Below are 26,274 nucleotides of genomic sequence, written 5' to 3' on the forward strand. Positions count from 1 at the left end.
GATGCACTTGGAGCGTTCAATTCAATTGCTGCTTACGAAATTTCATATTGATATTCATTTTCTTGCTTGTGCCTACCAGAAGGAGGTTTAAACTCACGAGATTGATTTAGTGTTAGAAGGTGTAACACCCTAGATCCACCGCTAGCAGATATTGTCCTTTTTCGGCTTTCCCTTTCGGGCTTCCCCTCAAGGCTTTAAAACGCGTCTGCTAGGGTACATCACAATCCACCCCCCTTGGGGGCCAGCGTTCTCGCTGGCACTCATTCCTTTCTCCAATCGCTGTGAGACCACCACAAAATCCACTCCCTTTGGGGCCCAGCGTCCTTACTGGCACACCGTCTCGTGTCTACCCCCTTCGTGTATGAGATTTGGTCAAAAATTCATCATCACTAAGAAATGTTGGTACTAGAATGCGTGGTGTTCAAGAGCAATTCCATTTAAAATGAAGCTACGATAACATCAGTTGTTCAATCTTTCATAATGTTCAACAATACTTTTTACAGAAGCACACGGATGTTCTTCTTGCTCGATCTCGATGAGCAACGACCTCCTGTCGATGCCTGCTTACGGTACAACAGTCGAACGGCTGCCAGCAGCTAGCTGTAGAATTACACATTCTCAGAATCAATCACAGTTATGCTTAAGGGCAGTTCTGATCAAGTAAAGATCATCTAGTTTAAGAAAATAATGTCATGTCTGAAACTCCTAAACAGCAATCCCCATCACACAAATAATGAACTTCACAATGAAGTGACTTCCATCAAGTCAAATGCATATTAACTGGGTTGACAACATTTGGAGGAGCTCGGATAAACCTCCGAGCTTTGACCTCTCGGTCCCGCCATCTCTACTTGTAAAAAGTGGGTGGGCGGGAATGGGCCATTTCAACCCTGTTTAACTAATGGAGATAAATCTCTCTCTACTTCCTTTGGGGATGGATCGTTCTCACACCCGTTTACTAACGGGGATAAATCTCATTCTACTCCCTCTAGGGATGGGCCATTCTCAGCCCTGTTTAACTAACGGAGATAAGATCTTTCACAGAAATACGCCCTAGGAGATATAGTAGCCGTCGAGTTTCTCGAAAGAATTCACATTTCCTTGAGAGATATGAAGCAAGTATATGCAAGGACCAGAAAAGCAACCAAGAGGTGTAATGGGCCAAAGTGGACAATATCTACTAGCAATGGCCTTGGACTCTTACAAATGGTATACGAGCCCGTCACTAGTCTAGCGATGATGTTGGCCCTAGGGATGGTTTGTGAGATTCCACATCGGTTGGAGAGGGGGGAACGAAACATTCCTTACAAGGGTATGGAAACTTCTCCCTAATAGACTTCTACTAGCAATGGACTTGGACTCTTACAAATGGTATAAGAGCCCGTCACTAGGCTAGTGAGGACGCTGGCCCCTAGGGATGGATAGTGAGATCCCACATCGGTTGGCCTCTCTGGCCCCAAGGGATGGATAGTGAGATCTCGGTTGAAGAAGGGGAACGAAATATTCCTTACAAGGGTATGAAAACTTCTCCCTAATAGACTTGTTTTAAAATGGCGATATGTAACGGACTAAAGCGGACAGTATCTACTAGCGATGGACTTGACTTGTTACAAATGGTATCAGAGTCAGTCACCTGGTGATGTACCAACAAGGACGCTGGGCCTCCAAGGGGTGGATTGTAATCCGACACTGGGCCTCCAAGGGGTGAATTGTGAGATGGGAATGAAACATGCCTTGTGGAAACAGCGTTTTAAAATCATGAGACTGACGGCGATACATAACGGGCAAAAACAGACAATATCTACTAGCGGTGGACCTTAGTTGTTACAAGAGCTGAGGTGAGGCTGATGGTGATATGTAACGGGCCAAAGCGGACAATATCTATTAGCGGTGGACTTTAGTTGTTACAAGAGCTGAGGTGAGGCGGATGGCGATACGTAACCGGCCAAAGCGGTGGATACGTAATGGGCCAAAGCAGACAATATCTACTAGCAGCTTTCTTTCGTTTTTTTCAACACGAACAAAACTCATCACACAAACACACAAGATTAGGAAATCCATCAGAACTACACAAACCCTTATGGCTAAATCAAGTCATACTACACAAAATCACAGACCCCAGCAAACAAAACCATAGAACACAACCAAATCTCAAGCCTCCCCCATCAAAAGACCCCAGATCTCATCACAAATCAACAATGCAGCACATGAACACACCAATCCAAACCCAAATCAACAACTATAAATCAAACCCACATTTCAAAAACCAAATCAAAATCAAACACTATTCCTCACATTCATTACCTTCGCCATCGCCTTCAAGTGTTTATATCATGCACATCTCTAGCACATCTAGTAATAACCTCGCACCCTCGATCATACGAATTCGCCGGACCAGGATGGCATTCATAATAAGAAACCCCTGGTCTAGAACAAGGAACCATATCCCTTCTAAGAGTTTCATAGCTTATATACCTCTTCTGCATCATCAACACTCGCCTACTGATCTCCGATTCCATTTCTGGCTCTGTTAAGCACTCTCCGATCTTCTGATTGCAAACCCCTTTGGGCATTAAATCGATTTGGTTGCCCTTCAAAGATCTGAGATCAAGAACAGCATCGCAGAAGGGGAAAAGGGTTTGAAGGAAAGTGAGTGGAAGGAGGAGGATGGAAAGAAGGAAGAACAGAGTGGTGGGTTTTGCCATTTTTTAAGGGCTTTTTTGCACTGTTTCGTCTTCTTCTCCAGCAATATGGGCTCTGAATGTGAGATTCTTTATTGGTTGGATGTTCAAATGGAGTAATGTTTTTGCTTTTGCTTTGCCTGAAATAAATGAAATCACACAAAATTTAAATGAAAATTGAAGCTTAGTTGGGAGTAATCCTTTTGTCAACTCTCATAATTCACACCAAAGACAATTTTGCACACTTTTTTTTTTTTTTTTAAACTTAGAAATTTATGTTCTCGTTTTTTTAAGTATGCCCGACCAAACCCTAAAAGTGAGCTCGAGTTCAACCAACCTAATACACTCGAGCCTAAAACACGACGACTTGGCTGATTGGTAAATATAGGTTGAGCTTGGACCATTATATTTTTTACTTAATTTATTTAAAATATTTGGTAAAAAATTTATATAATATTTAAAAAAAAGAAAAAGAAACTATAGAATGGGAATAAGATGATCCACTAAGGGCCGGAATCTGACCACTAAATTTGTCGGTGGGTTTCGGACATAAATTCAAAAGCCCGACCCGACCATTAAATATAATAAATATAAATAACATTTAAAAAATAATAATATATATATATATTATCCAAAATCAATCAATTTGCCGTGCCTTTGAAGTTGGGTTTGTGTGGGATAATGGGTTAGGTCCATTCCACCATGTTTTTTTTTAGGGATATAATAAATATGTTTACAAAAACAACAAATTTAAGAGAAATTATTCTAATAATTATTTGTTTCATTCTCGTTTTTTAAAACCGTTTCTTTAGTCATTCTATCATTCGGATCACTCTCATTTGAATGTGATCTCGCTTTATTCATATATCCCTCGTTTACTTGAGTGTCACATGTCTACTAGCTTTGGTTCGTCCTTACGACATGGTCACATACTTACTTCTCGTTTCTAAAAGTGAAAACTATCCCCACAAACCAACTTAAATCCTTTCAATATGTTTTGTCATGACCCACACGTTTCCTAAGAAAATTCTTAAGAAATCACCCGATATAAGATTGTTCCAAACAAAATATGTTTTAACTTAGAAGTTCTTGTGTTTAAACGACCAAAAAGAAAAGTGCACAATGTTTGTAGGATTATTATAGTTTTTGTTAGTCATCTTATTCTTAAGATCACTCTCAATCAGATGATGAGGCATTGGTTCATTCATGTACCCTTCCTTTACTCGGGTGTCACTCTTCCTACCCGAGATGATACCCAAAATCAAATACAAATGCTTATAAGATTTAATATAACTTCACATCAACTAAAACCGAAAAAGAATCTTGATATATACATTTGTTGTAGCTATATTAAGATAAACTCGAGCAGTTGGAACTTATTCTTATAAAAGAAATCTATCCAAACCACGTTTTGTTCGATCCATACAATATATTCCCCTCTAAAAAGTACTTTTAGACATACAAAACCAATGGCGCAATCCTTTATATTTCTCTCTTAAAACACATATCCTATAGAACAAGAAAGAGTTCATAGTCTCTTCATTTTTTCCCCCAATTATAATTTAAAAAAAAAATTAAAAAATCCACTTTGTATAGAAGCTTAGCATAACTCACAGGAAGAACAGGTGCAAGGATTGGATTTTGCTTCTCTTTTGGTAGGGTCAGCTGTCATTTTCAACTTGTGGCTGTTTCCCATTTGGTTCATAAACAGGCAGCTGTAATCAATCACAACCACAGGAGAAATTAAAATTGAATTATCCATAAAATATTTTCAATATTGGTAATTGATCATATTGAAATTCTATCAAATTCTAACATATTGCTTATCCTAACAACTCGAGTATATAGATTTCTATAGTCATATTCATGATAATAGAAATAAACACCGCCCTCCTATCTTCACCAAGTTGAATAGATTCGTAATGAACTAAGTAATAGTATGTTTTATTCGATAAAGAAACGGAACTAGAATGAGCAAAGACAAAAAAAACTACCCGAGGTTGATCTAATGGTACATGAGTGTAGATGTAAATAGAGAAAGATTTAGAGAAAATGGACTCGAGTCATGTAGCCACCTATTCAAGATTTAATACTGCACGAGTTTCATGAGTTTTACTTCACAGATATCTAAAAAGTAGATGAACAAAGACAAGGCTCAAAGACAATTTATTCAATAGACAATGCACTCTCCATGCCCAAATGGAGAAGCAACTCAGCATAAATTCAGTTATGAGTGTGTTCATTAGCAATATTTCCATCAAGCACAGATGAAGTATTCATGGTAAGATAAGATCTTTAATAAGGTATAGATTTAACTAGCTAATCGTTCATGAATGAACAACATTATACACTGTTGTAATGTACAAGGAAGAACTCGTTGTAACGACGTATGAGTAACTTGACAAATCACATAGCGATTATGAAAAGAAACTGCAAATCCTATTTCAGAATTCACTTATTGTATAACTGAATGTCTAAATTAGAATGAACGATAGAAACAGAGAAATCTAAATAAACTGTGAGAAAAGCTTTGGAATTACCTCTCCGGTTAAAGTGATAGGCCCGATCTCCCGTCGTCTGGCTCCTTGTATAGATTTTCCCTGTAATTAGAACTTGCCTCTTCACTTTCGGGACAACCCGGTCTTTCGGTAAGAAACTGTTCCCAGAAAACATCATTGACTCTTACAGGGTTGGCTGGAGGTCCGTGATTGTTACTTGAGGTCTCTTTGAGACAAAGCGTAGTGGTTCCCTCATCGAGATTTATGTTTTTAGTGAACAGTCTCATGTCTGATTCTTTTCCATTTGAATTTACTTTCGAACCTGAGGATTTTCGAAGATTCTGACCCAGTTGTGGCATTCTACCCGAATAATCAGCATCGTTGACTCGCAGGGAAGAAGATGCAAGAGTGAGATTTAAATGACAGGAAATGTGACTCTCTCCATCTTCTTTGGAACTAACATTTGGTTGCAGTGAGTGCAGACATGGACTCTCGTCGTTAGGCGATTTCCCCGACAAAGATGAATCCCTCTTCAATACAAATGATGTCCCAGTGTCTGAAAGATCTAATGTTTCAGCTGCAAAATGATGACTTTCTTGGACACCTCTAGTGTCAAGTTTTGACATGTTTCTTTGTGAACTTCCCCCTCCTTCATTTGAACTCTGAGTGCTACATGAAAGTAAGTTAATATCCGATACGCTCGAAGTTTCTAATCTCATCTTATGTGAGAAATCTTGATGAAAAATATTCCCAGACCCAGATCTGGAACTGCTATGGTTATCCAAAAAACTATTTTCAAGGACTGGCTGTGAATGATCAGCTGAAGGCAATCGTCTCTTTTTGTTAAACGCTGAAAAGTCCATAGACTCGACTCTCCGAGCAAGATGCTCAACGAAAGAAGGGTTCTGAACGGCCTTTTCTAAAAATGCCAATAAATTCTTCTGCCTTTTTTCCATGCTTTCCACCTTCACCGTTAGATCTTGCAACTGAGTTTTAGCAGTCGATTTTTGCTGTTTGAACCTAGAGATATCGGCTTCAAGTGTAGTTTTTTTACGCGATAGCCTATCTATTTCATCTTCAAAAGCAGCTCTTTCTGGATCTCCAAGAGATCCTGGAGGAGTACTGTGACTATGAATTGGTTTTCGACGGTGGATGTTTTTCAGCAGATGCTTTTGATCCTTTATGAAATCATCATTTGCAAATTCCCACCTCTCAGAATCAATCTTCTTAAACCCCTGCAAACAAAATGTTCAAAAATTGCATGTTTAAGCAACTTTTTAATGCCGTAGTCACTTCAATTTTTCAAAACGAAAGAGTGATATAGTTTTCTTATAAAAGGAGGTGTACAGCAACAATTATTCAAGAGATTCTAGCATGATAGATGGAAAGATCATACAAGCACATAAATGATTCATACGGCGGTAAGCAAACCATAAAGGAACCCTTCAAACTACTTCCAGCCAAGGGACGATTCTTTTATGAGTTCATGAATCACGTATTAATAAATTGGAATTGCAAGGAGAAGAGAAAATTATTTTCAAGAAGGTAGCTCAACTAGAGAGATAGCGTAGAAAATTCCACTCAGAAAACAGTTCTAAGAAGTCGAAGATATAAGAATCTCGAAGCTAGGAGATTGCATACTAGATTAGCATAAACAGACCAAATTTAGTTTATGACACAGTTAAATCCCTACGAGTTACAGCAATTGAAGCTCATAAATATGGAAACATTAAGAATTGCTGAAACGAATATGCATACTATGTAAATGAGAGAGAGAGAGAGAGAGAGAGAGAGAGAGAAAACAGTAACTGAAGTCATGATTACACGATAAGGAACTACTCCATAGCCAGTTAACAAGAGGAACAAAATCAAATCACCGAAACGCGAAAAATCAAAACTAAGAAGTAAACGGAAGAGGAATCTCCAGTAACTTACATAGGTATTAAGCTGCCGAATGAAGCTGGAGAAGTTGTTATGCTTGAAAAACGTAGGAAGAAGAAGGCGAGCGAATTCAGGCGGATTCCATACCACAAAGCTCTTCTTCGAAGAAGTCCACGAGACGATCTTGTCGGTGGCAGATTCATCGACCATATCGTAGGTCTTGATGAGAAACGGCGCTGGACCAGCACCGCCAGTGCCTCCGCCGCCAGCAGCTCCCTCCATTAACGGTGAACAACGGCGGATCAGGATGTGAATCGATCACCGAGAGTGGTGCTGAAAAAGGAGATTTAGAGATGAAGATTACGCAGAGGAAGGTGAGCTTTTGGTGAGTAATCGACAGGTGAGGTTCTTCGAGATTGACTTCGCTCCACCCGCTTCTTGCCGTTCTTCTCTCTTTTTTTCTTTTTATTTTTTTTTTATTTTTACAAATTATTTTCTAATATATATATATATATATATATATATATATATATTTTTTTTTTTTTTATTTCATTTAAGTCCTTCCATATTTGTCTTTTTCTATTTTATTAATTTATATTTAATTTTAATTTCATTTGAGTCCTTCAATACTTGATTTTTCTAACTTTCTCGTAATTAAACAAAATTCCTTATCTGATTTAGGGTGGGTCCCGTGCGTATTAAATGAACATCTCTAATTATAATCGTTGACTTCTTAACCGATGATGTATATTTTTCATCAAATAATTGTCTAAGTGGACGTTGACAAGTTTTATTACTGTTCCTCGAGTGTTTTAAACAATTTTCAACCGTGCTTGTTGTCTTCAGCTTTCCCGTGCTTTTACCCTAAACAACAACTAATTGAATGAGAAGGGTAAATTATAACGATGTCATTGGACTCTCGATTTTGCATCTAAGATTCTTAAACCCTCTCGATTTAACCCTAATATGACACTACGTTGTTAATTAGAGATTAAGTTGCACAACTATATCGACTCAATCATGCACGATTAACTACTTTTGAGAAAACTCGTTAAACGAGACTCATTCTGTAAACATATCTTTAGAGCTAAATGAAGGGTCGTTGGCATAAAGATACCATCTTATTGAAGAAATGGACAATCTAAATAAAAAACATCGAGAATGGTCAGACATACATGTTTTATGACATAATCAATAGTCTCATTCGTGTTCGTCTGTGTTTTTTGAGCGTTCTTCACTTCAATGTCGTTCACTTTAATTCGCTAAGAGAGACCACCATCTGGGTCTCGATCTGGAGTGACTTCAAAATGGTAGAATGATTAGAGTGTACACGAGCTGAGTTCGGTTGACCAAATTTCAGGTCGATTAAGTAACCGAAACATAAAATGGAACAAATTAAAATTATTTATAAAATAATCCATTTTTAATTTTTTTTCCCCCTAAAAAACCCACTAAAAGAGCCCAAATAACACAACCAAAAAGTTAAAAAAAAATAAAAATAAATAAATAATAATAATGATAATAAATAAATAAATAATAATAATAATAAATAAATAAAATAAATAAACCTACCCTTGAAAGTCTAAAAATCCTCAAATTTGCTCCGCAAGTCAAAATCGCAATCCACGTTAATTAAAAAAAAAAAAAAAAAAAAAAAAAGCCCCACTCCCCACGCCAACGCCAACGCCATCCACCGCTCCACCCCACCCACCCGGGGCGGCGGCTTACCTGTCCCTCCCACACCTCCACCATCCCCCTTCGCTCACCGCCCAATCGCGTTCGGCCATGTCACCCTTCCTCCCCTACGCCCCCCGCGCACTTTATCACGCCCCTCCCCCGGCGCACCCTAGCTCTCCCCCCCTAGCGGTGGCCACATCAAAATCCTCCCCTTCTCTCTCTCTCTCTCCGCCGCTCCCTCAGATCTCCCTTCCTTCCTTCCTTCATTTATCTCCTGGGTTTTCCCCAGATCTCTCATCCTTCAACCGTTGTTTCCTCCGTCGTTAATGGTTTCTTCTGCTATGGATTCTCCCTCGTCGCCGAACGACGGATCTCCTCCTTCCAATCCCCTTCAGCCGCTGCCGATTTCTACCCCTTTGCCTCCTCCATCGAATCCGCCGCCTCAGCCCGTAGCCTCGGCGTCATCTCGCCGTCTTCCGCCTCCCTGCTGGACTCACGATGAGACAATTGCTCTCATCGATTCGTATCGAGACAAGTGGTATTCTCTCCGTCGCGGGAATCTCAAAGCCACTCACTGGCAGGAGGTTGCTGATTCCGTTTCGCATAGATGTCCTAACGCGTCGCCGCCGAAGACCGCCGTACAGTGCCGTCATAAGATGGAGAAGCTCCGGAAGCGGTACCGGACTGAGCTTCAGCGGGCCAGGTCTATGCCGCTTTCGCGATTTACATCGTCTTGGGTTCATTTTAAGCAGATGGATGCTATGGAGAAGGGCCCGTCGGCGAAGCCGGATGAGTCGGATACCGGTGGGGAGGAGGATGATGAAGACGAGGAAGATGATCAAGAACTGTACGAGGAGTTTAGGAACGCTGGGGCTTCTGCGGCTCGGAGTGTGAGGAAATTGTACGGAAATGGAATTACCAGTGGGGGAAGTAACACTGGTGGCGGTGGTAATGGCGGAGATGGAGCCGCTGCCGGAGGGTTTCGGATTCGAATTCCAACAGGTGTGAGTATAGCGCAACCAGGGTTGAAAAATTATCCGAAAGCGGAACACAAGATGAACCCTAACCCTAACTCAAATCCAAACTCTGGGACGAACATGAACCCTGCAGCTGTTAATTTCGGAACCAGAGTCGTGAGGGAGTCGAATCCGGTGAGGCCGGCGACGGGGAAGAGAGGGGAAAGGGAAAGGGAACGAGATCCAGTTACAGAGATGGTGTCCGCCATTAAAGCTCTGGGAGATGGGTTTGTAAGAATGGAGCGGATGAAGATGGAAATGGCCAGAGAAATCGAAGCCATGAGAATGGATATGGAGATCAAACGAACAGAGATGATTCTGGATTCACAGCAGCGGATCGTGGAGGCTTTTGCCAAGGCAGTTTCAGAGAACAAGAAGAAGATCAAGAGAATTCCTTCTCCAGGGTCCTAAAATGGCTGCCCCCTGTTCATTCCATCGCCATTCTTGAGCTCAAATTAGCTTCAATTCCAAATGGGTTTTCATCATTCATCTCAAATGATGACATTCTGCAGAGATTTTCAGGTTCTGTAAGTCGCAAATGATCTTAGTTAGTTTTTTCTTCTTTTACATTGTTTTTTCCTCATCTTTGACTGGATTAGCTAGATTGTCTAATCAATGTAGCCATAAAAACTTAGGTAAATTCTCACATATAGAGGTAAATTATTGAGTTTGTTTGTTCTCTGCAAGTTTAGCATGAAGATAAAGCTTCTACCTCTGTGTTGTTCTCTCTGAATCTTCTGATTTTTCTGCAATTTCTAGCTTTCTCCATCCATGGCGAATAGGGAACTTCAAAATGTGGAGAAATAATCTGTTAATGGCTATAGATTTGCCTTTTTCTTTAAGCTTTTGTGATGCTGAGTGGTCTATCTTGAATTGTGAAGCTTCTGCTGCTTTAGTTGATGGATTGTGACCATTTTGATTCAACAAAAGGACAGTTTCTTTTGGATTTCTCTGCGTTTGTGTTCATGGCCATTGATAGAATGAAAGCCTGTTTGAAACCCTTTTGTTGGGAGGCAGTTCATGAGCCAATTCATTGGATTCATAGTGGTTTTAGGAAGTTAGGAGGGTAGAAAGTGCCTTCTTTTTGAACGTTGGTCTTTGGATTTTCTTTGTTGGAAAGCCCCATTAATAATAAGAGTTTCGTGTTGCTCGTTGCTCGCCTGGGTCGCACCGTCATTCTATGATTTGCAGCCTGATACATTTTCCTTATGTTACTTAGCCAAACCCGTCATCTCATATGCCTAAGTCAAACAGTTTCGCATTGCTTGCCGCTCCCGTGATCTAACACAGGGTCACACTGTCATTCTATGGTTTGCAGCCCGATACCTTTTCATTATGTTACTTAGCCAAACCCGTCACCTCATATGCCAAAGTCAAACAATTATTCTTTCTTCTCCGGTCTTTTTTTCTTCTTCTTATATATGCTATAGCGGGCAGAGTGTCATGTTCATGCTTGTCCAAGGCATGTTGCATATGTCGGATGTCTCGATCATGCTTGTTCAACTGTAGTGTCACACAATCGTTGTTTCGCTGCAACAAGAGTGCGTTTGTGACATAGAGTACGACAAATGATTGACTTACTTTGTAGTAGTGTTTAAAATCTTTTTTAAATCGTTGCAGATGGTTTAAATTTACTAAGATTGGAAGTTTTTCAGAATTTGAAATAATGTTTAAATTAGTGTAAATTAAATCAAAGATATTGATATTTAATTTTAATTTGTTATGATTAAAATTTTGAAAAGGATATCATTATTGAAGTCTATTGTGGATTCCAATATAGATTCACCGGATATTCTAGTACAACTGCTTTTGGGCTAATTTATTAATTTAATAAAGTGCAATTAATTGAAGTAATACACAATTTTACACTAATTAATTAAATTATGAAAATAGCTGAATTATATAATTTAACAAAATATGAGTAAAAAATTATATGTTAATTTATAAAGTTGGTAAGTAAGGGTATACAAAAAAGACTCGATGTCCCGAGTAACACTATCAACTTAACCCAAACCCAACCCGAATTATCCAATCGAACAAATTAAATTTAAATTTATTTTTAATTTAAAAATGTATATTTTGCTTACATACGATTATATAGAAACGATAAATGATAAAGAACATATTAAATTAATATTATATATATATATATATATATATATATATATATATATATATATATATATATATATATATATAAGAGAACAGTATATTTAATTTAAAAAATTATATTTAATATATTTGACACCGTAAGTATAAATATATTTAATTTATATTATATATGGAATAAAATATATATTTAAAATTTGAAAAGATTCTTATATATTAAAATTTGCAAAAATTCATAAATTAAAAAAAGAATCAATATTGTTTTTCCTTGTACATATAAATTATTAGTTATTTAATGGATAATATAAAATATTTTAAATATATGTGGACTAATTGAAATAAGGGGCAATTTAATAATTTATGAAATAAAATTGATATATTTCTTTTTTTTTTCATAAATAAAGAAAATACTTCGGAAAAAAAAAAAGCAAATATCATCCGAGAGAAGCAAGGTAACGCATTGTATCATACGCGCTTCACGCGCGCTATCAGACGGTGAGAAAAAGGTCCACACGGGAAGCACATGGTCCGAGTGACAGACGAGTAGTACCTTTTTGGCTTTTAAGTCACGTCCTCCTTATTAGGGTTTCTAATTTTTCACCGGTCTACATATTCTCAATTTTCTATCCATCTTCTAGGGTTTCGTTTTTTCTTTCGAATATCAATTTCTTCTCTGATCGCTCGTTTTTCCGAAAAAAATTTCGTATTTCCACCACCTGATTTGCAACTCTCAGATTTTCTAGGGTTGTTTCTTCGTCAACGTTTCAGATCTGTGTCATTGTTCTGACAATTCTTTGAAGTTGTTGAGATGCCTCCAAGGACGGTAAAGAGAGGGGCGGCATCAGCCGGATCGAAGAGAGGTGGAAGGGTCACAAGAGGGACACCGAATAAGAAACAACAGCCGCCGGAACGGGAGGTTGCCGAAGAGACGGTGAAGGTCGAGGGGGTCGAGGAGGTCTCGGTGGTTGAGGTGGAAACCAATGAGATTCCCGAGGAAGTAACGGTGCAGGAAAAAAGCCCTGTTGTCGAAGACGAGCCAGTCATTCCGAATATGCCGGTAGTTGTCGAAGATGAGCCAGTCATTCTGAATAAGCCGGTAGTTGTCGAGGAGAAGCCACCTGTTGCCATAGACGTTGAGGAGGTCGAACCTTCGCACGAAGTCGGATCGGATTCTAAACCCTTGGTTCCTCCTAAAAGTAAGTATTATCTTCCAAATTCGAGACGTCTCCATTAGGGCAAGAATCTGGTTTTCTTTTCTTTACGTGCGTTTAATTGATGGGTAAATACTAATTCTATTTGTCTGGTATTCAACGGTGGAATTCGTGACTGATAAGTGTAGTTCGTACATGAGAAATGACCTTACCTTTTGCATTATATTTTTCAGTGTCTTTTTTTTTTTCTCAAGATCCTGAAATAGATGGATGTAATTACGTGACGAAAAAAGTTCTAGTTTATCTGTGATTTCTTCTGTAAAATTTTCTTATGAGGATAGATATGTGATGCTCTCGATTGTCTTAGAGCAGTGCGTACTTGGGTACAATCTAATTTTTTTTTTTTACCCTCTTTACCTCAGCTCATATTACTGAGGTTGTATTGGTATAGTGAGTGTGGGTATGCTTGTCTAGAAGCTGGACATACTTAGATGCCAAGTTTAGCTATGCTTTGGGTTTTAATTTTTAATGTATCCAGTGTATTTCTTGAGTGAGTTGTTGACCGGGATAGATCTTCAATGTACATCTCGTTTCAGAAGAAGTAAAGGATGAAGAATTTGGAAAGGATGAACGCTTGGATCTTGAAGACAATGATCCTGAATCAGAACCTGAGGAGGAGTTTGATGAAAAAGAAATTGGACAACCGGATGTTCAGGAAATGGTATATGGAGAGGGTGAACCTGAGGACAATGTGGGCGATGGGGAGGGTGTTATGGGTGTAGATGATGTTGAGGATGTTCAGGAGGATCATGAGGGAGAGGAGGATGATCAGCAAGTTGCTGAAGGCCATGAGCATGCTGGCATGGTTGATGCCGATGAGGATGAGCATCATGAAGTTGTAGAGGAGAGGCGTAAGCGCAAAGAATTTGAAGTGTTTGTTGGGGGCTTGGACAAGGATGTAAAGGAGGAGGATTTAAAGAAAGTTTTCAGTGCAGTTGGTGAAGTTACTGAAGTCAGGCTAATGATGAACCCTCAGACGAAGAAGAATAAAGGTTTTGCATTTTTACGTTTTGCTACAGTTGAAGAGGCAAAACGTGCTGTGTCAGAGCTAAAGAATCCAGTGGTAATTTTGGCCTTTTAATCATTTCCTCTTTTTTTTAGGATGATGAAATTGATAAGACTTGGATATACCACCTCCAGCTTATTTTATTTAAATTAATGAAATTCCAGATTAATGGGAAACAATGTGGTGTGACTCCAAGTCAAGACAGTGACACCCTTTTTCTTGGTAACATATGCAAGACATGGAAAAAGGATGTTGTAAGTCGTGGATTTTTCACATTCTATTGATCAGTGAGTTTTTTTTTGTACACGAGTTGTAAATTTCCTGACACTATGATATTCCTATATATGGATCCAGCTGAAGGAGAAGTTGAAACATTATGGAGTTGATAATGTTGAGGATCTGACTTTGGTAGAAGATAGTAATAATGAAGGATTAAATCGTGGATTTGCTTTTTTGGAATTTTCATCTCGCTTGGATGCCATGGATGCCTTCAAGCGTCTTCAAAAAAGGGATGTTGTATTTGGAGTCGATAGACCTGCCAAAGTGTCTTTTGCAGATTCTTTTATAGATCCTGGTGATGAAATTATGGCCCAGGTTAGCATTGAGATAACTATTTGACATTATTCCATTGAAATGCTGTGTAATTAATTTTTCTGGTGAATTAACCTATTGGAATTAAATTATTGTTACTACCCACACTGTTTTAAGCTTGTAGAGATCAGAAATTATCTTTTGATGAAGTATTGAACATTTCTTTTTTTTTAGTATGTACGTTGTTTAGGTACTGTGTTCCAATATATATGATTTTATTGTCTAATACCTGTTTTATTATTTTGTAAATTTTTTTTCTGCAAGTGTTCCTCATGTTCAGTCGGCTGGATGTGTGTCTTTCATTCATTTTGGTTCATCTTTTCATTTGTCATTGTATGTAGTTGATATGTAGCTATCATTTTCACACTGTTTCTGTTAGAATGCAATGATATGCAATTGTTATTGTGTCACACAAACAGGTCAAGACTGTTTTTGTTGATAGTCTCCCTGGCTCATGGGATGAGGTATTTGTTCGAGGACTTCTTAAGAAGTATGGGGAGATTGAAAAAATTGAGCTTGCCCGAAATATGCCTTCAGCAAAGAGAAAGGACTTTGGTTTTGTTACATTTGACACACATGATGCTGCAGTTTTCTGTGCAAAAAGTATTAACAACGCAGAGCTGGGTGAAGGGGACAACAAGGTGTGTAGTTTCTTGAAGAACTAATGGGATTTAATTTTGACGGTTCTTCTCAGGTTTCTGTTCTGAAACTCATGTTTTTTTTCCTTCAATTTCCATGCCTATTAGGCTAAAGTAAGGGCTAGATTATCCAGACCACTGCAAAGGGGTAAAGGAAAACATGCAAGTCGTGCAGATTATTGGCCTGGGCATGCAACTGGACGAGCATTAAGGGGTTCTTGGGGGCGACCAGCTCCACAAAGTCTTCCAGTTCGAGTAAGAGGTGTCGGCAGCCATTTCCCACCTGTCAGTGTAAAGAGGCCTGGTGGGGTTAGAGATAGACGTCCCGTCATTGCAATGCCAGAACGAGGAAGACCTATTGCTCCTGTAGCAAGGTCTTATGACAGGGGACCTCCTGGTATGCATCATTTTTAATGACTGATGAATTCTATATTCAACTTGAAGTTGTTAATTTTTGGTTTATTTGTACAGTTGCTTCTTACTCAAAGAGTAGTTTTAAAAGGGAGTATGGTCGACATGAGGAGCTGCATCCATCCAGAAGCAGGGTACTTATTGATTATTCCTCCAGGGTTGTACCTGATCGAAATGCATCTTACAGAGAGGAATATGCTTCTTCTCGTACAACTGCCTTCTCAGATCCACCTAGGAGAGATGTGCCTAGGAGACCTTATGTGGACGATGATTATGGTCGAAGGTTTGAGAGACCCCCTCCTCCAAGCTACCGTGATGTTCGTGCACGCGAATATGATTCCCTAGTTGGATCAAAACGTCCATATTCTTCATTGGTAAGATTTATTATTAGCATTTCTTAGTACTTGTTGCATTTGATTTCCCATTACAATGCCCCAACTAACTTTTTTGGCCAAATTTTAGAGTGATGTGCCTCCAGCTTATGCTGATGCTGGTGTTCGTCAATCAAGAAGTCGTTTGGACTATGATTATGGTGCTGGTGCTTCTCAATATGGAGATGCCTACGACAGCAGGTTTGTTAAATTCCCCCCATCCTTGGAACTCAGAGATAGAGAAATAGATGATAAATCAAATATCAAGGGACAAATAAATAGTCTGCTAGAGAAAATGTAATTGCAGTTTACTAGTACTTTGACTTCTAGTTTTATATTTTTAGTAACTCAGATGTCATCTGGTTGATAGGATTGGAAGATCAAATATTGGTGGATATGATGGTCGAAGCTCCATCTCAGGTCAGGGCTTATAATAGGGGTGTATGTGGCAGCCAGCAGGCTGTTGGATACGGAGGAAGTTGCATGTGATGCTAGGGGTTGACAAGTGTATAACATTGTTGTAAGCTTATGATTTTCCATTGATTTTTCAGGTTCTTTCAGTAGTGATGTTGGTGGAATGTACTCGTCGAGCTATGGTGGTGATTACATGACACGTGGTAGCAATGTATGATTATTATTATTATTATTTTGTGCATACATTTTGTGTTATTGATTTCTCTCATTTTGAGGAGATGTCTTTTGTTTTTGCTAGGTGGGTGGCAGCTCTTACTCATCAATGTACCATGGGCGCAGTGCAGGGGGCAGCAGTTATATGGGTAGTGGCGGCGGGTCTGGATCATACTATTGATGTGAGTCAAATTTCACCTTTTTTGTTCCATTTCATCCATAATTCTGTTTTCTCCTTTTTCTTCCTTTTCTCCTTTTATTTCCCCTCCCTCTTTTTCTAAGTTGGAGACCTTTTCTTTCTTCCTATGAAGGATTCCATTCTCTTTTCTTTTCCCCCCTAAGAAGAGTGTTTAGTGGAAGTGGAACAATATGGTCACAAGTTATCTGTTTATGGAACAGACTTGATATGATAAAGAGGCTCCTGTAGGATGTGGACAATGTTTGGAAGCTTTTGCATTATCTGCCTCTACCATTCTGGGAAGGAAAATTTATCAAGATTAACGGCCTCTAAACTTTATTTCTAGAGTATATGATCGAATGACGTAACATACTGGTTAAGTTGTTAAGACCTTGCTGGTTTTTGATATTTGTAATTGGACCATGTAAGGGAACTCGTGACGTATTCAGAAATGAAGAAAGACGTGCCTGATTGTGCATATTCATAAGTTGCATTTATGTATGTTTTCTCTTGAGAACACGTCCCGAATAGTGGAAGGTGGGGTGGTTTTGTTTCCCCTTTTTGTTTTGGAGTACGGACATCAAATATGGGGGTTAAGTGGATTTCGTATTATACGTATTGTAGCAGTGTTGTCTTGGAACCCTCTACGGTAACAGTTAGCAACAGGCACATATGATTAATATGAAAGTAAATAGCGGATGTGGTTATTTGATGCAAGAAATGTTGAGCTTTTTGGATACTTTCTAGTCCTGATGAAAGGCCCTGAAGAGGAGTAGTGCTCCATATATTTGTTACTGTTTATTTATTGGCTTAAGTAGAGATTACTTGGAGACTTTTATTCAATATATCTATTGTAACTTATTGGTATTCTAGTTCTTTCTTAGACTAGGTGGGGTACAATTTTTGGAATTGACAGTTCATTTCTTACGTTCTTTCAAGTTGTTAGCTCTGAGATGTGGACGGGGTCGGTTAGGGTGAGGCCGACACGTTTCCTTTTCATTTTGTTTGGAAGATGGAAGCAACATAAGTCTGATTTTTGTTCTTTTTTTGGTTTAATCGGGACGTAAGGATTAAGGCATTCGATATTATTGGTCAGGGCAGGCACCCAAGAAACTACTGGTAGATGGCTGAGTTTTGTGTGGGCATTGTATGATTTGATCGTTTTATTTCACCTATGAGAAATACCAAATGTTTTGAAATGCTGTGCTCTAGGGCTTCTTCCTCTTCTATATTGATTCCAAAGTTTTTCAGGATATTGATTGATTAGTGTAGTTAAGCATGAGGTTGCATCGCTTTGGTTTTGGCAGCACCGAGATCGTTCGAAGCTATAAGTTTTTTCTTTTGTGTTGGCATCGCTTTATTTGTATCTGTAGGCTGATGTATGTATGTAAATATTATGTTTATTTTGAACAATTGAAATAGAGTTCGTTGCATGAACCTCTTCTGGGTGAAATTTGGTTCGTTTCGAGTGGTTTCGTTATATGCACAAAACATAGGATTGTTCGACATTGGTGTATGTATGTTATGTTTCGAACACCCTGAATTACGAATGATTATTTAATTCAGACATTTCAGAAGTTTGGTTACAGTATCCAATTTTTTAAGGTTCAGTTATTAATACAGATTAGTTTCTTTTAATCTCTCAGCACTTTTTTATGGTCGTCCAAGTTATAAAGGTAATAAAATATTGATCATTAAATTATTGAAAAAAAGTAATGTTATAGAAATTAAAATTTATTGCATTTTAATAATTCAAAGCTTGATTAAATTTTGTACGGTCTTCATCTACAAATATGGTTAAATAGTAATCATACAAACCCAAAATCCCTTTATCCTACCCTCAGCGTCCTAAAACTTCCTTAAAACAAGAAAAATAAATAACATTTGGTGTCGATACCGTCAATGTCTCCAAGAATTCTTGCATCCAACGTGATCCGACCACCAGAAAATCTCCGACGCATTGGTCGACTTCCTAAATCGTTTCCAATCGCCGAGAGTGGCCCGAAGATCACCAATCTTAGCGACGATGGTCCGACAGCAATTGGCATGGACAGTGGTAACTTGGTTGAAATCTCTACTCTTCTGACAAAACCCACTGAAAAAGAGAGTGTTGAGAAACCTGACCTTGAGATTGAGCCGCCGGATTATGCCGGCACGGATGAGATTGAAGAGAACGTCCTGTTCCTTTTGGCCGGCGGTGGTGTTCTTCATGGAGTACCATTGATCGAAAAGCGCTATGGTTCTGTTGTTGGATCGGACGAAGTAGAAGCCGGTGTTGATGGGATTGGCGGAGGACCATGGATTTCCGTTGAAGTGATCTGTGCTTATTTGAAGATCTTCTGTTTCATCCTTGCTCAGCTTTCCAAATGGGTCCCTCAGCCACATTACATCCGTGTCCTGTTCATAAATAATTATAATAATATGAGAAGCTTAATTCAAAAATATTTCCATTTATGAGATAAATATTATTCAAACATAATAATAATTCAATAATTTAATAATTTAAAAAATGTAAATTTATTATTTTGTTCCAATGTAATTCTTTTAAAAAATATATTAATTTTTTTTATAAAAAAAAATTGAAAGTTGTGACTCTAAATGTTTAATATTTAAGATTTTATAGGATTTTAGTTAATCTATCAATCATACCCAAAAAAACATAATAAACACCTAAAATACCAAAATTAGATTAAAAAAATCCCTAATGGATGAAAAAAAGAAGTCTAGAATTGAAATTGGATTAAAAAAAATAAACAAATTTGGAAGTATTAAACAAATTTGGAAGTATTTAAAATTATATTTTAAGTAAATAATCAAATTAAATGTGTTCTAAAAATCAGTGGATTTTGAAAGAATTTCTGATTCGAAAGAAAGTCACAATCCCGAGCTATTCGATTCGGCGGTTTAAACACACGCTCGAAGTGAGTAATCCAGCGAATATTGCTCCAGGATTTCTCTCCATTGTTAATGGATTGAAGTTATACGATCGAGAATAACGTCGATCGATAATGTCATGATGAAATTAGATTAAGGATGAAATGATTACCGTGAAAATGAAACTGTAACCGCGTTTGAGAACTTCAAGAAGGAACAGAGTTCTTCTCCACATCATTTTGATGAATTCGTCAGACATGTAAAGCTTCTCTCCACCGAAATCGACGCCTTCCGTCTCCAATTTGAAGCAATTCAGCCGCTGAAATCGGCAACGATCATACGCTGTTTGATCGACAGCGACGAGAAGAAGATGATCGAGCAATCGTCGAGTATCTTCTCCCATCCAAAAGCTACTAAGAAACACATCGAGCATCGTAGTATCGTCTTTCACGTCTTGATCCACATACGCTTTATTAATCACCGCGATTACGACTGTCCTGTTCGCCATCGCCGCCTTCTCCAGCACCAAATCAAGTTCGTCTCGTGAATCGAGCGATTCAACCTGAAAATCAAAAAAATCAAAAATCATCTGCGATTATTGTTATCGATCGTAATAAAAAATCATTTCAATGCAGTCGAACAAGGATGAGCCCTAGATAATTTCAGAGAGTGTGAGAGAGCGTACTGAAGTGGAGCGATGGCATTGGAAGCTCGTGGGGAAAAAAACCAGAGGATTCAAACTAGAAGAAGGACCAATGACGATCAACAGAAAGGAAGCGATCAAGAACAGTATGAGAAATCCATAAGTTATGAGAGGAGGTTTCATCGGCGGGAAATCCATTCTCGCTTTTTTGTCTCTTCTCTCGCTTAAATTTTTCGTCTCTTATGAACAGAGTGGGAGAGTGATGATGGACTCTTAATAGCTGCTTTGTTCTCAACCTTTAAATATATTTTATATTTTCTCTAAAAAAAATATTTTTAAATATTTTAATAATACAATTAAATTTAAAATAAATTAAAATTTTCAATGAAAAAATACACATTGTTCAGATATTGACGGCAATAATTTATTATTTTTTATTTATAAAAGTTAAAAAATATAAATTCTAGTTTTAAAAATTTATAGAAGTTTTTAATATAAATTACAAAATTTATGGTTTTTTGTATTTATTAATTTAGCTTAATTAATTGTGACGATTAAATCACTAATTTCTTTTATTTTATTTTAATTTCTTAGAACAATTTTTTTTATTTTTTTTTATAGTAAAGTAAAAAAAATAATAATAAATTAATATATACATACATACATATACATATATAAATTAATATATATATATATATATATATATATATATATATATATATATTTTAATTATCAGATGGTGCAAGACATAACAATATATAGTTACAAGTTTGGTTAAATAGATGAATAACTATAGCATAATTTCGTGAATTTTATTTTATATTTTATTAAAAAGGAGCTTTAATAAATAAGAAAATAGTTAAATGGTAAATTTGATCCTTTTTTTTTTTTTTTTTTTAATTAGGATTTAATATTTATAAATTTAAATTTTAGAATTAATTCCTATAATCTGCTAAAGCTCTTATATATAGCCTTATGGTAGAGATTATTTACGATAATTTTAGCAAAATAAAAATAATTTTATTTTCATCGTAAATATATTTTTAAATTTAAAAAAAAAAGTTTAAGGAGCATAATAATTTTATTAATATACCCTTAAAATTTAATAAATAGTTAAGGTTGCTTGAAGTGGGAGGAGTTGACGTTTTCACTTCACGCTTTGTAATGGCAATGTTTACGGATCTGGGCAAGAGGGAGGGAGGATTCCGACATGTCGTTCGTTCAAAGCCTCCCTAATTCCAATGCACAATTTTGTTTCCTAGGCTTTGCATTTGAAAGATTAATAATTCTAATAGTCAACTTTGTAGGGATTCATAAACAATTATAATGGATCATTCTATATAATTTTCTATTAAGTTTATTTCGATTATGGCGTTTGATTTGTTATTTCCTTCGTTCCTTCAGCTTGAAGCACTCGGGATTAAGTTGACTATTTTGATAACACAAATTGAAATAGGAGAGGATCTATAACAGTTCAAGCCCACCGTTAGTAGATATTGTCCGTTTTGACCCATTGAGTCGTTAAGTTCACGGTTTGGAAATGTGTCTATTAGAGAGAAGTTTTCGTACCTTTGTAAGGAATGCTTTGTTCCCAGCGTCCTTGCTGCATACGCCCGGTGTCTGACTTTGATATCATTTGTAACAGCTCAAGCCGATCCATTTTGGCTTGTTATGTATCACTATCAGCCTCATAGTTCTAAAATGCGTCTATTATGGAGAGGTTTACACACCCTTATAAGGAATGTTTAGTTCCCCTCTCCAACCGATGTGAGATCTCACAAGATTGATCGACAATCAAAGTTTACATCAAAAGGAGAAACTCATTGAATGGTGTTAACTGTTATCAAAAGATTGGAAATGTATGAAAAGTTATTTGATCAGGCAAGCCACGTTGTGACAACTCTTTAATAACCGTTGGATGTATTTTAAACGATTCACATGCCCATAACAACCATTAGATACTAATTCGAGTACTTAGCACAAACACTAGTCACGTGATGACAGTCTCCTCAAAGAACTTCTCAAAATGTAGGAAGGATTCTCCTTATGTTCGAGACTCGATGACAAGAGAAATCAATGATCAGCAATAGATACAATAAGACAATCGTTAAAATACACCGAGTGATATAAGTAGACTAAATAAACGGGAGCGGAGAGTAACTTGATCGAAGAGCATTGCAGATGGAATATTTTCTCCTAGGCTTCTTGGATTATGGAGGTTGAGGAACCATCTTAATTGCAGCATCAAAGACAGCCTTGAGAACCGAAGACCACAAGAGCTTTCAAATTCACTTAATGCTTGTCCCATTGAGCTAATCCATGCAGTCAATCATGTACAATAAAAGTAATAGGTCCACAAAAACAAGCATATTATGGTGTTCTTGGAATATGGTATTAAAAAATCTTTAGCTTAAATCTTACTTCATCTCCTACATTGATCGAGAAACCGATCTATTTGTTTGACTTTATACTTGTGAGATCCCACATCGGTTGGAGAGGAGAACAAAGTATTTTTTATAAGGGTGTGGAAACCTCTCCCTAACATACGTATTTTAATACCGTAAGGGGAAGCCCGAAAGGGAAAGTTCAAAGAGGACAATATCTGTTAGCGGTGGGCTTGGGCTGTTACAAATAGTATTAGAGCCAAACGAACGGTGTGCTAGCGAGAAAGTGAAAGCCCTTGAAGGGATTGTGAGATTCCACATTGGTTGGAGAGGAGAACAAAGCATCTTTACAAGGGTGTGGAAACCTCTCCCTAACATACGTATTTTAATATCGTAAGGGGAAGTCCGAAAGGGAAAGTTCAAAGAGGACAATATCTATTAGCGGTGGGCTTGGGTTGTTACAAATAGTATCAGAGCCAGACGAACGGTGTACCAGCGAGAAAGTGAGTCCTTGAAGGGATTGTGAGATTCCACATTGGTTGGAAAGGAGAACAAAGCATCTTTATAAGGGTGTGGAAACCTCTTCCTAGCAGACGCGTTTTAAGACCTTGAGGGGAAACATGAAAGTGAAAGCCTAAAGAGGACAATATCTACTGGAGGTGGGCTTAGGTTGTTACAATATAAGCCACGGCTCTAATGGATCTAATAAGCCATGATCTTTCCTCTTAATTAGCCAATGTGAGACTACTCCTCTCAATAATCCTCAACAATCCTTTCCTCGAACAAAGTACACTTGAAGCTCAAACAACCTCTCCTTAATCGAGACTCGGCTCCTTCTCTGGAGCACTCGAACATGGCTAAGTTAAGGGCATGACTCTAATACTATGTTAGAAACTACGACTCTCCACAAGGGTATAATATTGTCTACTTTGAGCATAAGTTCTCGTGATTTTACTTTTGGTTTCTCCAAATGACCTAATACCAATGGAGATGGTGTTCCTTACTTATAAACTCATGATCTTCTTCTTAATTAGCCAATCTAGAACTATTCCTCTCAATAATTCTCGACAATAAAACTTGCTTTCCATACCAACTTTGGGAAAACTTTGGAGAACGGAATATTGTGAATAACACAGAGAATGCAATATATTCTAGCAGTTTTAATTGATGGGTAACAGAACCAAAAATTGGGATTAAAATGAAAATGAAATAGCTCCAAGTGTTGATCCGACCCCAGGATAGTCCAAGAGGAATTGTTCGCCGTCTCTCAGCTCTGCCATCCCAAGCAACAGAATAGGACGGTCAATCAGAACACTATCACACAATGTAAAGAACAGATTTGAGGAACAAGAGTAGGGGCGGGTGGGGGACGAGTAGGAGCTTCAAGAATAACCTTCCCCTAGAAATTACAGAACAATAGACATACACATTTTAGAGAAACGAGCAGGCAAGGAGGTGGCCCTCAAAGGTCTTTGCTGTTATGATCTTCTTAACCAGTAAAAGGATCCTTTTAACATTGACACAGCACTTTGGTATCATATTAGTTGAACAGTTGAAATTATCTTAACTTGATACAGTGACAATATCATTTTATTAAAGATTGGAGTACCCAATTTAAAATGGACCAAAGACTAAAGTTTGATCCAAGCAAAGATAGTAGAGACGCCTATGCAAGGGGCCATTGTTAACACTCCTTGCATAGTGTCCCCAAGTTTGGATTGGGCCCTAGTAGTCGCATTCTTATTCAGGTGATGGCTTGTTTGGAGGCTTCCGTTTAAAATCTTTCTCCAATCTCGATGATTGTGGATCTTAAGAGGAACCATTGTTCTAGTGGCTTTGTAGTTATGGTTGACTTCTCTTTTTTTTAGTTGAACAACTTGTGGGAATGGGGGAAATTCGCACTTTTGACCTCCTAGTCGAGGATATACGCATTTAACCAATTGAGCTACACTCGGATTGCAAGTTAAGATTGTCTATATCAAGCTTTCCATCATTCACATATTTTCATAAGACAATTGTGAGATCCCACGTCGATTGGAGAGAGGAACGAGTGCCAGCGAAGATGCTAGGTAGGCTCTGAAGGGGGATGGATTGTGAGATCCTACATCGGTTGGAGAGGAGAGCGAAGCATTCTTTATAAGGGTGTGGAAACCTCACCCTAGCAGACGCATTACAAAAACCTTGAGGGTAAACACGAAAGGAAAAATCCAAAGAGGGCAATATCTACTAGCGGTGGATTTGAGCTGTCACAACAATGTCATCGAGTGCCTTCGGAATAAGAACTCTTGCTCTTTATTTTTCCACTGGATTTCCCTTCCAACTATAGCAATAAATTTAGGAGGAAAAAAGACCTAAACTGATTATTGTCAATGACAAAAGAAACAAGTGAAGAACAATAACGAAACAATCTATGGAGTAGCTTACAAACTGGAAAGATTTGGAACACATTCTGAGAAGAAAACCTTTGAAATATAGTTAGTTCATCTCAATTTCCACTAAGACCTTGATGTATAACCTTTTCAGATATCCAAATCCAATACCTGTTGATAACACAAAAATAAAATCTATGACAAGAAAACTTGGGTGAACTACAGTTTTAGAGCGATGGTGATTATAGTTTGTGTTTCGTTTCAATTCGATCCTGTGATCTTAAAGACTTCATTTGTCTTGTAATTTGCTAAAGTCTTCCTAAATCGTCACTCCACTTGCAAGATTTAAAGGTTTTCATACTTCATTGGAAGTGGCTATTTGAGTTAATAGGGTTTAAGCTTAAACAGATGAACATATAGAAATCTCAGAAAAGAAAATCGCTACAATTTAATAACAAAACAGAATAAATGAAGCATGATAATCAAAAGCAGAGGAAATGAAAATCACCAGCAGTGTCCTTGAAGCCCTAATTAAGAACTGCCGATTAACCAAAACATTGGCGCTGAAATTGCCAAGAACAGTCGGAACATAATCCTGCCAATACAAAACACATCATAATCAAACCGAGAATTCTCTTTTCTTAGAGAGAAACAAAAGCGAAATTTCAGATGAACTAAAAAACGCCGAGAAAACAGGCGAAAATGAAAAATCCAGAGGATGAATCATACCGTCGAAAATGTGTTGTTATGAGAAGGCATGGCATCTCCAACAGTCGCGGATTTAATAGACTTCGTAGCCGCCGTCGTTGCACTTGCCGGAGAAGTGGCGGCGGCGCCGAAGCAAAGTTCAAACAATCCAACCGAAGAGCATAAACGTATGAGTTAATAGAATTGGTGAAGCACTTGGACTAAAGATTGGGAAGGGGCCGCGCGAACGCAGGCCCCCACTGCCACAAATTATGACGTAGGCTCTGCCACTTTGGGCAGACCTTAGGCGGGCACCCCTCCTAAGTGCAATGGAGGTCACCAACCTAGGCCATGAGTCTTCTTGATCACCCATTGACCCCGTCCAGGTAAGTATGTTGCATCGGTTGTAGTTCCTTCCTTTA

General features: G+C 37.9%; 5 protein-coding genes and 1 non-coding gene across 9 annotated transcripts; 2 read left to right on the forward strand and 4 right to left on the reverse strand.

Moving 5' to 3' along the window:
• Positions 1 to 415: 415 nt before the first annotated feature.
• LOC111800492 (protein RALF-like 31) lies at positions 416 to 2,706 on the reverse strand. Its single transcript, XM_023684208.2, has 2 exons — positions 2,305 to 2,706; positions 416 to 600 (listed from the first exon to the last, which is right to left on the reverse strand). Exon 1 carries the CDS (start codon positions 2,703 to 2,705, stop codon positions 2,319 to 2,321), a length of 387 nt encoding a protein of 128 aa, XP_023539976.1. The 5' UTR covers position 2,706; the 3' UTR covers positions 416 to 600; positions 2,305 to 2,318.
• Positions 2,707 to 2,773: 67 nt separating this feature from the next.
• On the reverse strand, positions 2,774 to 7,533 carry LOC111800493 (heat stress transcription factor A-5). Of its 2 annotated transcripts, XR_015422204.1 has the most exons (4): positions 7,115 to 7,533; positions 5,222 to 6,414; positions 4,296 to 4,396; positions 2,774 to 2,821 (listed from the first exon to the last, which is right to left on the reverse strand). XR_015422204.1 is itself a non-coding variant. In XM_023684210.2 (3 exons), exons 1-2 carry the CDS (start codon positions 7,340 to 7,342, stop codon positions 5,230 to 5,232), a joined length of 1,413 nt encoding a protein of 470 aa, XP_023539978.2. In that variant the 5' UTR covers positions 7,343 to 7,533; the 3' UTR covers positions 4,032 to 4,396; positions 5,222 to 5,229. The 2 variants fall into 2 exon arrangements, 1 of the variants encoding a protein (XP_023539978.2); XM_023684210.2 differs by lacking the exon at positions 2,774 to 2,821 and having other exon boundaries at positions 4,032 to 4,396.
• Positions 7,534 to 8,707: 1,174 nt separating this feature from the next.
• LOC111800999 (uncharacterized) lies at positions 8,708 to 10,486 on the forward strand. Its single transcript, XM_023684948.2, has one exon. It carries the CDS (start codon positions 9,064 to 9,066, stop codon positions 10,162 to 10,164), a length of 1,101 nt encoding a protein of 366 aa, XP_023540716.2. The 5' UTR covers positions 8,708 to 9,063; the 3' UTR covers positions 10,165 to 10,486.
• A 1,962-nt stretch (positions 10,487 to 12,448) lies between these two features.
• On the forward strand, positions 12,449 to 17,375 carry LOC111799959 (uncharacterized). Of its 2 annotated transcripts, XM_087126328.1 has the most exons (11): positions 12,450 to 13,058; positions 13,610 to 14,136; positions 14,244 to 14,333; positions 14,434 to 14,673; positions 15,090 to 15,311; positions 15,417 to 15,705; positions 15,780 to 16,093; positions 16,182 to 16,291; positions 16,461 to 16,510; positions 16,642 to 16,715; positions 16,803 to 17,375. In XM_087126328.1, exons 1-11 carry the CDS (start codon positions 12,671 to 12,673, stop codon positions 16,896 to 16,898), a joined length of 2,400 nt encoding a protein of 799 aa, XP_086982454.1. In that variant the 5' UTR covers positions 12,450 to 12,670; the 3' UTR covers positions 16,899 to 17,375. The 2 variants fall into 2 exon arrangements, with proteins under 2 accessions (XP_086982455.1, XP_086982454.1); XM_087126329.1 differs by lacking the exon at positions 14,244 to 14,333 and having other exon boundaries at positions 12,449 to 13,058.
• Positions 17,376 to 18,637: 1,262 nt separating this feature from the next.
• On the reverse strand, positions 18,638 to 26,257 carry LOC111800754 (uncharacterized protein At1g28695). 2 transcript variants are annotated; one of them, XM_087126524.1, is made up of 4 exons: positions 25,895 to 26,257; positions 25,674 to 25,760; positions 19,942 to 20,331; positions 18,638 to 19,292 (listed from the first exon to the last, which is right to left on the reverse strand). In XM_087126524.1, exons 1-4 carry the CDS (start codon positions 25,922 to 25,924, stop codon positions 18,795 to 18,797), a joined length of 1,005 nt encoding a protein of 334 aa, XP_086982650.1. In that variant the 5' UTR covers positions 25,925 to 26,257; the 3' UTR covers positions 18,638 to 18,794. The 2 variants fall into 2 exon arrangements, with proteins under 2 accessions (XP_086982650.1, XP_023540355.2); XM_023684587.2 differs by lacking the exons at positions 25,674 to 25,760; positions 25,895 to 26,257 and adding an exon at positions 20,455 to 20,625.
• LOC111801226 (U1 spliceosomal RNA) lies at positions 26,085 to 26,246 on the reverse strand. The gene has a single exon (XR_002816101.2). It is a non-coding gene; the product is annotated as a U1 spliceosomal RNA (small nuclear RNA).
• Positions 26,258 to 26,274: the final 17 nt, after the last annotated feature.

The sequence above is a fragment of the Cucurbita pepo genome, chromosome 8 (genome assembly GCF_057944985.1).
Source record: "Cucurbita pepo subsp. pepo isolate OVF chromosome 8, ASM5794498v1, whole genome shotgun sequence".
Classification (NCBI taxonomy): domain Eukaryota; kingdom Viridiplantae; phylum Streptophyta; class Magnoliopsida; order Cucurbitales; family Cucurbitaceae; genus Cucurbita; species Cucurbita pepo.

Excerpts from the sequence above, each read along its gene's own strand:
- LOC111800492 (XM_023684208.2), bottom strand. The coding sequence starts at position 2,705 with ATGGCAAAACCCACCACTCTGTTCTTCCTTCTTTCCATCCTCCTCCTT.
- LOC111800493 (XM_023684210.2), bottom strand. The coding sequence starts at position 7,342 with ATGGAGGGAGCTGCTGGCGGCGGAGGCACTGGCGGTGCTGGTCCAGCG. Across the intron at positions 6,415-7,114 it reads TTCGGCAGCTTAATACCTAT|GGGTTTAAGAAGATTGATTC; the intron begins GTAAGTTACTGG and ends TTTTGTTTGCAG.
- LOC111800999 (XM_023684948.2), top strand. The coding sequence starts at position 9,064 with ATGGTTTCTTCTGCTATGGATTCTCCCTCGTCGCCGAACGACGGATCT.
- LOC111799959 (XM_087126328.1), top strand. The coding sequence starts at position 12,671 with ATGCCTCCAAGGACGGTAAAGAGAGGGGCGGCATCAGCCGGATCGAAG. Across the intron at positions 14,334-14,433 it reads AGACATGGAAAAAGGATGTT|CTGAAGGAGAAGTTGAAACA; the intron begins GTAAGTCGTGGA and ends ATATGGATCCAG. Across the intron at positions 16,094-16,181 it reads AACGTCCATATTCTTCATTG|AGTGATGTGCCTCCAGCTTA; the intron begins GTAAGATTTATT and ends GCCAAATTTTAG.
- LOC111800754 (XM_023684587.2), bottom strand. The coding sequence starts at position 20,610 with ATGGATTTCCCGCCGATGAAACCTCCTCTCATAACTTATGGATTTCTC. Across the intron at positions 20,332-20,454 it reads AATGCCATCGCTCCACTTCA|GTTGAATCGCTCGATTCACG; the intron begins GTACGCTCTCTC and ends TTTGATTTTCAG. Across the intron at positions 19,293-19,941 it reads GTTACAGTTTCATTTTCACG|GACACGGATGTAATGTGGCT; the intron begins GTAATCATTTCA and ends ATTTATGAACAG.